We start from the raw sequence: 11,780 nt of genomic DNA, 5'->3' as shown, positions 1-11,780 counted from the left end.
TTGAGAACCAGAGGTGATAAAGATCAAGACATCATATTAAAGCTGGCAGCATGGGAAGTCGCCATAACACACAGCTCCTTCTTACCAGCTTCATGTGGCCTCCTCTGTTAGCAGTTTATGTAATTAGAGTACATTTGTCAAAACCTCGGAACTATTTGGTAGTTTCTGATACTATTTGGTAAACAACAGGCATCCTTTAAATTTTACCAGTTTTTTTCCCCACTAACATTCATTCTCTGTTCTAGAATTCAACCCAGGATCCCATATTGCATTTAGTTGGACTTTATTAACTCCGATGCATGACAGTCCTTAGTCTTTACCGTCTTCATGCCCTTCACACTTCTGAAGAGCACTCTTTAGTTGTTCTGCAGGGTGTCACTGGATTTGGACTTGTCTGATGTTTTCTCATCACAAGGTCCTGAGTTTCGACGTGAACACCATGAAAGCGACACTGAGGCAGCACATCAAAAGACTGACAATGCCACAGGTCCTACCATGGGGAGCTCACTTGGATCACTGAGCTACAGTGGTGTCTGCAAGGTTTTCCCAGTGGAAATTAGCTTTTAAGGAAATTTGCAATCATTTATGTCTTGTGGGCCAATATTTTGACCCTGTGCTAATATCCTAGCCCCAGTAAATTTTCACGCAGTGGCTTCAGCATTCTTTTAAGAGTCTTACCTAAATCTATTATTGTTGCAATATTGTTGCAAGATGGTGACTCTAACTTGTTCAGTCCTTCTGCATTTATTAGGTGCCTTTCTCTTGTAAAAGTTTGTCTCCTCCTGCTTCTTATTTATGTATTTACTTAGTGCTGATTTGGCTCATTGATGTCTACCATGTTGACTAGAAGTTTCCATTCTTGATTCTCTAGTAGGGAAACGGAGGCCAAGACAAGAAGGCAAGGTCACAGAGGAGTCTTTACCTGTGGCAAGGCCAGAATCAGGCCTCCTGATTGGGAGCTCCTCACTGCTCCTTGCCTTTGTATCCCACGGCTCCATGCAAACATGAGGCTGGGGGAAAAGAGGGACATGGTGTTTGGCTGGAGCCCCAGCCTGCTGGCCCCACAGCTGGGGCTCTGTGGTGCCTGTGGGTCTGCAGAGCACTCGGGTTCCCACTGGCTACTGAGGCAGTTCTTCACAACTGCTGTGCCATGGTGACAGCCGTGGGGAGGTTTGGAAGAGGGCCAGGCCCCATATTTTCATTAATAACTTGGAAGGCAGCGAGACACGGGGACTTCCTGACCTCAGTGTCACTCCTTCACTATGTGTGACACCCTCTGTGCAGTGTGCGCTATTTACTTCGGATTATTCCGAGGTTGACTCACTGGTTTTACTTAGATGGAGGAGCCGGTTGTGTCTGTGTCTGTAAGTGGTATTTGTCTTGCTATTTATGTTTTTTCTCCCCATCAACATTAAAGCAGGAAACTGCTATCAGACTTTGTAAAAGGCACTTTGAATTTTGTGGGAGGTACCAGGCACCAGGCTGAGAGATGTCACCACACAGTGCCCTCTGCAAGAGACAGAGAATTCTCCATGGAGCTCAGTACCTCAAGCCCCGCACACATGGGGGTGATGTTCAGGAGAGATCCTCCGGAACTGCAAGGAACTGAGAAACAGTTTGAATCTTTAGTTTCTGGAAAGCTCTGGGGAGCTCCATTCACAGCACACTGCCAACTTCTAGGTCACCGTTCCAACCACCTGTGCTCTGGAACCAAACCTCAGAACTTAGCCTTAGGGTAGCCCGGTGTTAGGCACACAGACCCTCAGGGCAGAATTCTGACTGGTATGGCAGGAAGGAGTCATCTGGTGAGTCCTGCTTACATCTGCTGGGCCATCAAACAAAAAAGGTTCTAATGGCTTCTCCTGTGTTCTCACAGCCTGCAGCTCCTTGGTTGGGGAATACGGATGTGTGGACCTCGTTCAGAAGTATGGTCTACCACAGCATTGTCCTCCACTTAGGTGAGAGGGGACCAGAGTCACTGTCACTCTAGGTGGCCACTCCTCAGTGTTCTGTTTCCACCTCAAGCCTCACCAAGGTATTTTTCCAACTCTCAGCTGATTGTACAGTAAAGAAAAAACAAAGCAGAAGGGGACAACCCTAACACTCCTTAATAGGAAAATGGGTGAATGCACTGTGCTATGCTCACTCAGGACGTGAGAACATGGCAATACAAATGGACAAATTAAGGGCTGAGTGTAGAGTACGTGCTTGGCACAAGTGAGGCCCTGGGTTTGATCCCCAGCACTGCAAAAAGAAAAAAAGGAGAAAAAGGAGCTGGACTGGACTCCTACGCATCGAAAGGATAAATATCTAAAATAAGAGGTTGGTGGGGAAAAGCAAGTCATGAAAGGAAACAGGAGTAGTTCTAACTGCGGAGCTTGGACTCTAGAGCCTGAAGGCCTAAGTTCAGATCCTGCTCCACAACTCTGGATGAACTTGGGTGAACTCCTTAACCTCTCTGTGCCTAAGTTTCCTGTTCTGTAAATGGGGCATAATAACAGAAGCTAACACTAAAACACTTAGAATAGTGCCTGGTACCTACCGTAGTTAAGCAATAAGTATTGACAGTTACAAAGTATGAAAATGTGCCAAACAATGCCACATGCTGTGTTGAACACACGCACGAACTGGTACAACCAACATCTGGCTACTGGCTTCCTTTGAGGCATGACAGAATGCCACAGACTCAGGCAGGGGTGGACTCAAGGGGCTTCAGTTATAGCTGCAATTTTTTTGTTTCCTTGAGAAAGTAGAAGTAACCATGATGGTGTTTTATTTTCTGCCCCATCTTTTTGGAGCTCCCCAGCTCCTGTAATGCTGTTCTGATACCCAGATTTAGTAGAAGACCTGGCTCTCTGTCATGCTGGTGAAGGTCTGGGGTCCGAATTTGGACTCTGAAAGAGCCGGGTGTGGCCCCACAGCCTCAGTGAGAAGGCCACTGCAACCCTCAGAGCTGTGGGGATGATCACTGTCACCTCTCAGGGGTGCTCTGAGGATTTGGTGATGGGAGACTTCGTGAGCTCCACTGCTTGGCACTGCAAGGTGCAGGGTTGATGGCAGCATGGATGCCCTTGGGCCCAGGCAGGTAACAGAGAGGCGTGTCACATGCTACAGAGCATGGCGGCGGGGTGCTCTGGAGGGGGCATGTCCTGTCTGCTGGTAGGTGCCAGAGGTACTCCAGGATCAATGTGGCCAGATCTGCTTCAGGTCAGAGGAGGCTGTGACATGCAGCGGCAGCTCCCAGAGGCTCCTGCAGCATACACCAGGGCCTCCTTGGCCCCAGCCCCCAGCAGTGCTGAGGCCCTCACGTCATGACTTTTCTCCCCAAGTGAAGGAGAGTGGGATTTCTACTGGTGCGATGTCAGCTGGCTCCGGGAGAACTTCGACCACACCTACATGGACGATCACGTGCGGATCAGTCACTTCCGGAACCACTACGAGGTGAGCTGGGCCTGTGGACTCACGCGGCTGGCTGTGGTGACGAGCAAGAATAGGTGTGGGGGGCTCCAGGCCCAGGATGGGAAAGTGTAAGGGAAAGTTGGGGTGCATGCTAGGTGGGGCATCTGTGGCCTGGATACCTGAGGAGCTAGATGGTTTGAGGGTGTAAGTAGCTAAGGCCTGAGGCCTAAGACTATCTGGGTGGGGATTTGAGGTCACAGGCTCGGAAGAGTAGTCTAGTTTGAGACTGCAAGCTTCAAAAGAAGAGGATGTTTTGGGGATTAAGCAGAGAAGTTTGGGGTTTAGACAGAAGGGTGATCTTGAAGGAGCCAGACCACAAAGATGGCCCTGGAGGAGACATTGGTGGGAGATTTTTTTTTTTAAGGTTAGAATAGCTTAGTGGTTAAAAATAGGAATTTAGGATCCAGACATGACTGGGTCAAAGCCTGGATGTGCTGCCTGTTAGTCAGATAGCCCTGGGCAATTACTTAACCTTGCCAGTCCTCAGTTTCCTGGCTTGTGAAGTGGGAATAATCACGAAGTGCCGGCACTCCATCAGCGCCGCTGTTACTGCCACGGCATTCCATGGACCGCAAAATGGGTTGGGGTTTGGACGGGTGAGAGGGGTTTTTGGGACAGGAAGCAGAAGGCCCACTGCCCGCCTTGCCGCCCAGCTGACCCACAAGAACTACATGGTGAAGAACTTGAAGCGGTTCCGGAGACAGCTGGAGCGCGAGGCAGGGAAGCTGGAAGCAGCCAAGTGTGACTTCTTCCCTAAAACCTTTGAGATGCCCTGCGAGTACCACCTATTCGTGGAGGAGTTCCGCAAGCACCCAGGGATCACGTGGATCATGAAGCCTGTGAGTGACCATGCAGGGCCTGGGCAGTGGGACAGTGGGGCTCAAGTGGAGTCTGGGGCCCCAGTGCAGACTGACTGTGCCTGGGCAGTCAGCCTCAGAGCACCTTCAGCCTCTCTCTGCAGCCTCTGGACCCAGCAGCTGACAGCTGCACCGGGCAGTCTCTCAGTATGTGTTGACTGAAGGCACAATCCATCTTCAGGACACCAGGGCAGAGACTCCAGAGCTGCTCCTCCTGATGTGGAAGAAAACAGTGACCAGGCCATGCCAAGTGCTGTGTTGCATGACTGTCCTTGGGTGGGTGTCATAACCCCGTTTCAAAGATGGAGCACCCGAGAGGCCTCTGAACTCAAGTGTCCCACAGGTGCTGGGTCTGAGGGACTGGGATTACAGCTCTCAGCAGGTCACACATGGTCTCTGCCCTCCTTGAGTGGAGACTGTGATCCAGCCAAAGATAAGTGTATGGTCACAGCTGTGCCGAGTGTCATGAAGAACGGTGTCAGGAGAGGGGACAGCAGGGAGAATCTCCCTAACTAGGTAGGCTCTCAGAAGAAGTAAGAGACTGGGCTCATACTACCTGCCCCACTCACTAGCTGTGTGACTCCAGGCAGGTTACTTGATTTCTCTGGGTCGAAGCTCCCCAAAGTGAGAATAACTATAGCACCTACTGTGTAGTACCTGTACTGTATGGTAGTGTTGTGTTCCTGAACAAACAAGTTAGCACAGGTAATGCTCATGTGGACTCATTAAATAATGGTCATGAGCATAAGAATTAGTAGTGAGCTTTGACCTGAAGGATGCCTAGGAGGCAGCCTGGGCAAGGCTAGAGGTGAGGAACAGCATTCCAGACAGAGGGAACTGCACACACCGAGGCCTTGCCCTGGAGGCAGCCCCTCAAAGTGAGTGCAGTGAGTTAGCAGACCATCTGTGAGTTGCTCAGCCCTTCCTTGTGTTGGGGCTCCCCTTACCACAAAGCCTGGGCCACCACAGCCTCAAAGGGCATCACCAAAGCCCCCTGTGGTTCCTGGGCCCGAGAAGGTGTCAGGCCCAGGAAGGGACTGGGGTGGGCCAGGAGCAGCCCTTCCCTGTAGAGCCGAATATGGAACCCTATGCTGGCTGATGCCAATTTAGCAAATAGCCCAGTGCTTAGAGGGGACAGAAGAAAACAGCACAAGAGAGGCTCCCACAGGGCTGAAGCAAGATGTCCCAGACCTCCTGATCCTTCCCTGGGTCTCTCCTTCCCGGTGTCCTGGGCACGTGCAGTGAGGGCTCTAGCCTGGGCAGCAGGGATTAGGATGAGTGCTGTGACCCAAGGGGCAGATACAGCTCCCACCATTTATCCTCTCAGACAAATGATAATCTGGACTAATTGCGAATGAGCAATTGCATATTAAGCTGATTCCTTTCCCAGCCCAGGGCCTTTGTTAGCTGTAGACGAGACGACAGCTGTAATTAAGAGGCAGAATCTTGGCTGTGTGTGTGTGTGCACGTGCGCGCGCGTGGGCATGCTCGCGCGCCTGTTTCCTCTCCCCCAAATAGCTGAGGCACCCGGTCTTGTGTGCAGGATATGAAGAGCAAGTGTTTTTTAGTCTGCATGGACCAGGTTCTAATTCTGAATCCACCACTTCCAAGCTGTGTGATCCTGAGCAGGTTACTCAGCCCCTCTAAGTCTCCTCCTGTGTGTAACCTGGGATTGAATAGGACCAGCTGAGGGGTGGTGAGTGACGGCAGTGAAGCAAGGCCTGCTACATACACAGGGCACATGAGTTATATCAAGCGCTTGGCATGAGGCGCCCAATAACTGATTGTTTTTCCATGTTATTTCCAAGAGCCCAGCAAATACCCCTTCTTCCATCTGCCCTTGGGAAGCACCAAGTCAGTGTTTCTCAAATTTAAATGTGGCCACCCATCATCTGGGGATCTGATTAAAAGGCAGAGCCTGACACTACAGATCTGGATGGGCTTGAGTGGCTGCAGTTCTAACCCCTACCCCAGATGCCATTGCTGCTGGTCCCCAGATGGACGACACTTGGAGTGGAGAGGTTGGAAAGCAGCAGTTCCCAAGCCTGGGCTGGGCCAGCTCTCCTGGCCTGTGAATGTGGTCTCCTGACAAGTTCCCAGGGCTCTCCAGGGAAACCCAAGCCCAGGGTGTGGGTGTTTAAGGACTTGGCTCATGTGATATCATGGGGACCAGCAGGGCAGGCCAGCTGGCTGGGAACTCAGGCAGGGTTTCTATGTCACAACCTCAGGGCGGTATTTCTCCTCCCCTTCTCCCCTTCTCCTCCTCTTCTTCCTCCTCTCCCTCCTCCTCTTTTCTTCCTCCTCCACTTCTTGTTCTTCCTTTCATCCTGCTCTCTTCTTTCCTTCTCCTTCTCCCTTTTCTTCTTTACAGTATTGGGGATTGAACCTAGGGCCTTTGCACAGAGCTACATCCTCAGCCCTTTTTTATTTTGAGACAGTCTTGATAAATCATAGCTTGCACTCAAATTTACAGTCCTCCTGCCTCAGCTTCCCAGAATACTGAGATTACAGGGGTGTGCTGTGAAGTCTGACTGAATTGCTCCTTTCCCAGGAACCTCACGTTTTGCTCTTAAGTCCTCAACTGGCTGAATGAGACCCACTCACGTTACTGAGGGGAACATCCTCTACCAAAAGTCACTCACTGTGAGTGTCAGTCACATCTACAGAACATTTTCGGAGCGACATCTGGACCAGTGTTTAACTAGACAACTGGTACCAGCACTGAGCTGGTTTGGTTTATGAAATAAACCATCACACAGTGACTGGTTTTAGGGTGAAAGCCCTGACTGTGGGATCCCAACAGACCAGGCTTGGCCACTCATCCCAAAATGTAAATCCAGGAAACCAGCAGAGATAAAGGGCAGGAAAGGAGTCAGCATCATCATGATGGGAGGACAGATGGACAGGTTCAATCTGTGACTTTGAGCTGGCACTGATGGCCCACATCCGTAACCCCAGCACTCTGGAAGGCTGAGGCAAGAAAATCATAAGTTCTACCCAAGCCTTAACCATTTAGTGATGCAGCAAGACCCTGTCTTTAAAAAATTAAAATATGGCTGGAAATGTAGCTCAGGGAAGGCCCTGGGTTCAATCTCCAGTACTCCACAAACCCAAATCTGTCTATAAAGGGTTGACAGAAATTTTGGGGCTTTCTAGGAAAGGGGAACAAAGTCAAGGGTTGGCGTTAGCATAGCTGGCACTATAGGTAATCCTGGTCAAGTTTTCTAGTTGAGCCGTATCTCAGGACTGATTCCTCAAGGTTCTTGAAGAACATCATCTCTTGAGGGAGCCTTTCAGTTCCTCTCATGAAATGATAGCCTTGTTCCTCTCCTGGAGTAACTGTTTCTGAATCAGGAGGTGGTCTGCAAGGCTCTGCTTTCCCTGGAATCCTGTGTTCAATCTCCAGTACCGGAATCAGAGGTGGCTACCGATTTACAATGACTAAAGACTCATAGGCATCCAAGGGGGTCTGGACTTGGATGCTGTAAAAGCTAACAGTTGGATGTCCCTGCAAATCCTGAAAATTACTTTCATTACTTGTATCCTGGTGTCCTCAGTTTTGAAGGGAGATGAGACAGGCTGGGTAAATTTAGGGCTAATAAAGGCTGTGATTTAAACACTCGTTAAATAATTACCAGGCCTATGTACAGAGCCGAGCAGGGACTGTTACCCTTTGGGCATCTGCAAGCCCAGCTTCTGGGCGCTACTGGTCACTACTACACTGAGAGCCAAGGGACTGGGATGTTGGTCTTGGATGTTTTAAGTTCTTTGGGTGGATGGGTATGTCAAAAAAGTAGAACATTACTCTAAATTTGAGAGATAGAGGGGGGAAAGTCCTCCAAGTTCCTCCATCCTTCCCACAAGGTTTGTCTCTGTGACTTGGTCTGTCCTGTCACATGCAGGCAGACATGTTCCTGTCATTTCTACGGCCTGGCCAGTCTCAAGACAGCCTTTCCTCTCTGGCTCCCTTCTGCCGTTTTTCTCTGCAGTGATGACAAAGCAGCTAAGGAGGAGTTGGAGTCAGGTTGGAGTCAGAAGGGAGCAGGCAATGTTATCTCAGTGCTACTCAGCGGGGACCCTTTTCCTATGTGGCCTGAGGCCCAGGCCATCTTCCGGCTTTGCAGTAATTCGTGGGGAAATGTAAGAGCAGGTCACCCACAATGAACCCACTGAAAGAGAGAACAGGAAAATAATCTTATTCACAGTAACTTAAAAAAAAAATTTAAATACCTGGGAATGAACCTATATCATGAACTGAAAGACTATAGATGAAAACTATAGTACACTCGAAAAAAGTTTGAAGAGAACATCAGAAAATGGAAAGACATCCCCGGCTCTTGGATAGGCAGAACCAATATTATCAAATGGCCACATTATACAAAATGATATGTAGATTTAATGTAATATCAATCAAAATACCCACAGTAGTCTTCAGAGAACTAGGGAAAACAAGTCTAAAATTTATGTGGAACCAAAAGAGAGCCAGAAGAGCAAAAACAACAAAAGTGCAACAAAAGTGAAGCAGGAAGCATCACAATCTTGGACTTTTAAGTTATACTACAAAGTTACAGTGATAAAAACAGCACAGTACCAGCAAAAACAAACAAAAAAAGCAAAACAAAAATGACAACAAACCAGACATGTGGATCAGTGAAACAGAGTAGAAGAGGCAGAAACACCACCCCCAGGCACTTTCAGCCATTTGATCTTTAACAAAGGGGCCAAAAACATGCTGGAGAACAGGCAGCCTCTTTGCTAAGTGGTGCTGGGAAAACTGGTCATCCACATGCAGAAGAATGAATCTAGACCCAGATGTCTTATCCTCTTACTCTAAAATCAAATAAGAATGGATCGAAGACTTACATATAAAAATAGGAAGACTGAGTTTGCTGGAAGATAAAATAGGTCAAATTCTCGACACAGGCATAGGCAAGGAATTTCTGAACAAAATTCAAATTGCAGAAGAAATAACACCAACAACCAACAAATGTGACTGTATTAAATTAAAAAGCTTTTGTACAGCAAAAGAGTAGAGAGACAAACTACAGACTGGGGAAAAATGTTTGCCAGATACTCACCAGAGGACTAATATATAGAATATTTAAAGAACTCAAAAAAATTAGACCCCCCCAAAATAAAAGAACTAATAAAAAAAATTGGCAGTTGAAATGAATAGATACTTCTTCTTCTTCTTCTTTTTTTTTTTTCCAGTACTGGGGATTGAACTCAGGACCTTGTGCTTACAAGTTGTAGCCACTGAGCTAAATCCCTGGCCCCTTGAATACATACTTCTGAAAAGAAGAAGTGCCGCAGTGGCCAATGGGTATGTGAAAAAAGTGCTTGATGTCTTTGGCCATTAGAGAAATGCGAATTAAAACAAAACTGAGATAGCATCCTATTCCGGAAAAGATGGCTACCATCAAGAACAAACACTGATGAGCCTGTGGGGAAAAAAAGGGAACACTTCTACATTGATGATGGGAAGGTAAATTAGTGCAACCACTATGAAAATTAGTATGGAGATTCCTCAGAAAACTAAAAATAGAAATTCCATTTGACCCAGCTAGACCTCTTCTGGCTATCTTCTGGAAAGATTTAAAGACATCATATTGCAGTGATACATGTGTACCCATGTTTATAGCAGCACAACTCATAATAGCTAAATCGTGGAAGCAGCCTATACGCTCATCAACAGATGAACGCATAAAGGAAATGCAGTATCTATTTGAAGCACTGCTCAGCCATAAAGAAGGATAAATTTTAGTCACTTGTAGGAAAATAGATGCACCTTGAGACCATAATGCTTAGTGAAATAAATCAGACATGGAAGATTAAACATTTCATGGTTTCTCTTATATGAGAAACCCAAAGTATAAATAATCTGAAGGCCAAAATAAAAGGTAACTTGAAATAAAGAGATAGACTATGTAGAGATAGGAAATGGAGATGGGGGGGCAGAAATGGGAGAGAGGAGAGGAAGAAAAAGGAAAAAAAATAAGAGCAGGTCCTTGGGTTCAGACCTTAAAAGTCCAGTCTAGGGGCTGTGGCTGTAGCTCAGTGTTAGATCGCTTGCCCTGGGTTCAGACCTCAGTTACACACACACACACAGGTCTAGCGTAGTGCATAACTGCAGCAGTCCACATCCTGAATGGGCCTCCTCCGAGTGCCAACAGGATGAGCCACGTTTTAACCTCCTGTTACACTAGTATACCTTAGCAGAGCTTCTCAGACTTTTTTCACAGAAATCACTGAGAGCTGTGTGCTTTGGTCACTAAACAATAGAACCCTCCAAACACACACACACACATACACACACACACACACACACACACACACACACACACACACACGGTTTAAATAAGAGGGCAGGGCTTCGGACCTGTCTGTCTGCCATACATGTATGGTGAATTGTGTGGACCCTGTCACAGGACAATGTTTTATTTAAAGTTGCTTTATTAGCTCACTGTGGTAGTTCATGCCTGTAATCTCAGGAGGGTGGGGCAGGAGAATCCCTAGTTCAAAACCAGCCTGGGCAACTTTGCAAGACCCTGCCTCAAAAATAAAAAAATAAAAAGGGCTGGGGATGTAGCTCGGTGCAAAGGCCCTGGGTTCAATCTCCAGTACCAAAATAAAATAAAACGCTTGTCAAACTATACATAAGAGCTGCATGTATTTCGTGTATACAATTTAATGAGTTAGAGGTAAGTGTGTACCTATGAAAGCATAGTGGTCTTAAAAGCATAAAACAAAGTACATTTGGTTAAAAAAGAAAGCAACTCTGTTGAAAAACAGGCGTCAAACTGTGTTAATGTGGGCCTCTAGGCAATAGAGGCCGAGACAGGATTCAACCTGTGAACAAACAGGGAAGGCACAAGGAGAGGCTGGGAGAGAGTGAGGACAGGGAAGGAGGGCGGAAGGAAGAAAGCCAATGAGGTCCTTGCTGCAGCACAGCCTCAGGAGAGTGAGCGCCCAGGGGAGGTGTCCTGCTGTGGGAGCAGCCGCTGCAGAGGCCAGGAGGATGCAGACGCGGATGTGGGCACGGCCAGCAGGCAGCAGCTGGAGCTCAGCTCACACTGTCCCGCAGCTGCAGGCTGTGAGGCGCATTCTCACACGGCCGCACACACACTTCCAAAATCCTTTGTGCTATAGGAATATGTGTGCTTTTTATGAACTGTCAAATGGTCTAACAGCAGGCTCCATCGCTAGCACAATTTCAAAGTCATAAGGTGCATAAATACTATTTTAAAACAGCTGCAACAATTGTAATACAATGAAGAAATAACTGATTTCTTCTAGTGGCAAAGAGATAGGCCTGGCTTAGATTCCTGTGAGCTGTTGCCTAGACTCATATAGAAGGAAATGTAGAAATCTGGCTGGGGGATCAGGGAGTTAGCTCAGCGGTTCGGCGCAAGGACCCGAGTTCAAGCCCCAGTACCAAAAAAAAAAAAAAGAAAGAAAGAAATC

General features: G+C 47.6%; 1 protein-coding gene across 3 annotated transcripts in view; it reads left to right on the top strand.

Annotated features, from left to right (window-relative positions):
• The window catches only part of Ttll9 (tubulin tyrosine ligase like 9), a 51,815-nt gene that overhangs the window by 14,392 nt on the left and 25,643 nt on the right, over positions 1 to 11,780 (top strand). For all 3 annotated transcript variants that reach the window (XM_010628466.1, XM_010628465.1, XM_010628467.2), the window contains 2 exons: positions 3,330 to 3,441; positions 4,113 to 4,298. In XM_010628466.1, coding sequence (XP_010626768.1) covers positions 3,330 to 3,441; positions 4,113 to 4,298 — 298 coding nt within the window. The remainder of the gene's footprint in view (positions 1 to 3,329; positions 3,442 to 4,112; positions 4,299 to 11,780) is intronic.

Source organism: Fukomys damarensis, unplaced genomic scaffold (genome assembly GCF_012274545.1).
Source record: "Fukomys damarensis isolate Sample0158 unplaced genomic scaffold, DMR_v1.0_HiC HiC_scaffold_22, whole genome shotgun sequence".
In the NCBI taxonomy this organism is placed as follows: domain Eukaryota; kingdom Metazoa; phylum Chordata; class Mammalia; order Rodentia; family Bathyergidae; genus Fukomys; species Fukomys damarensis.
This window is presented reverse-complemented; position numbering and strand designations above follow the sequence as displayed.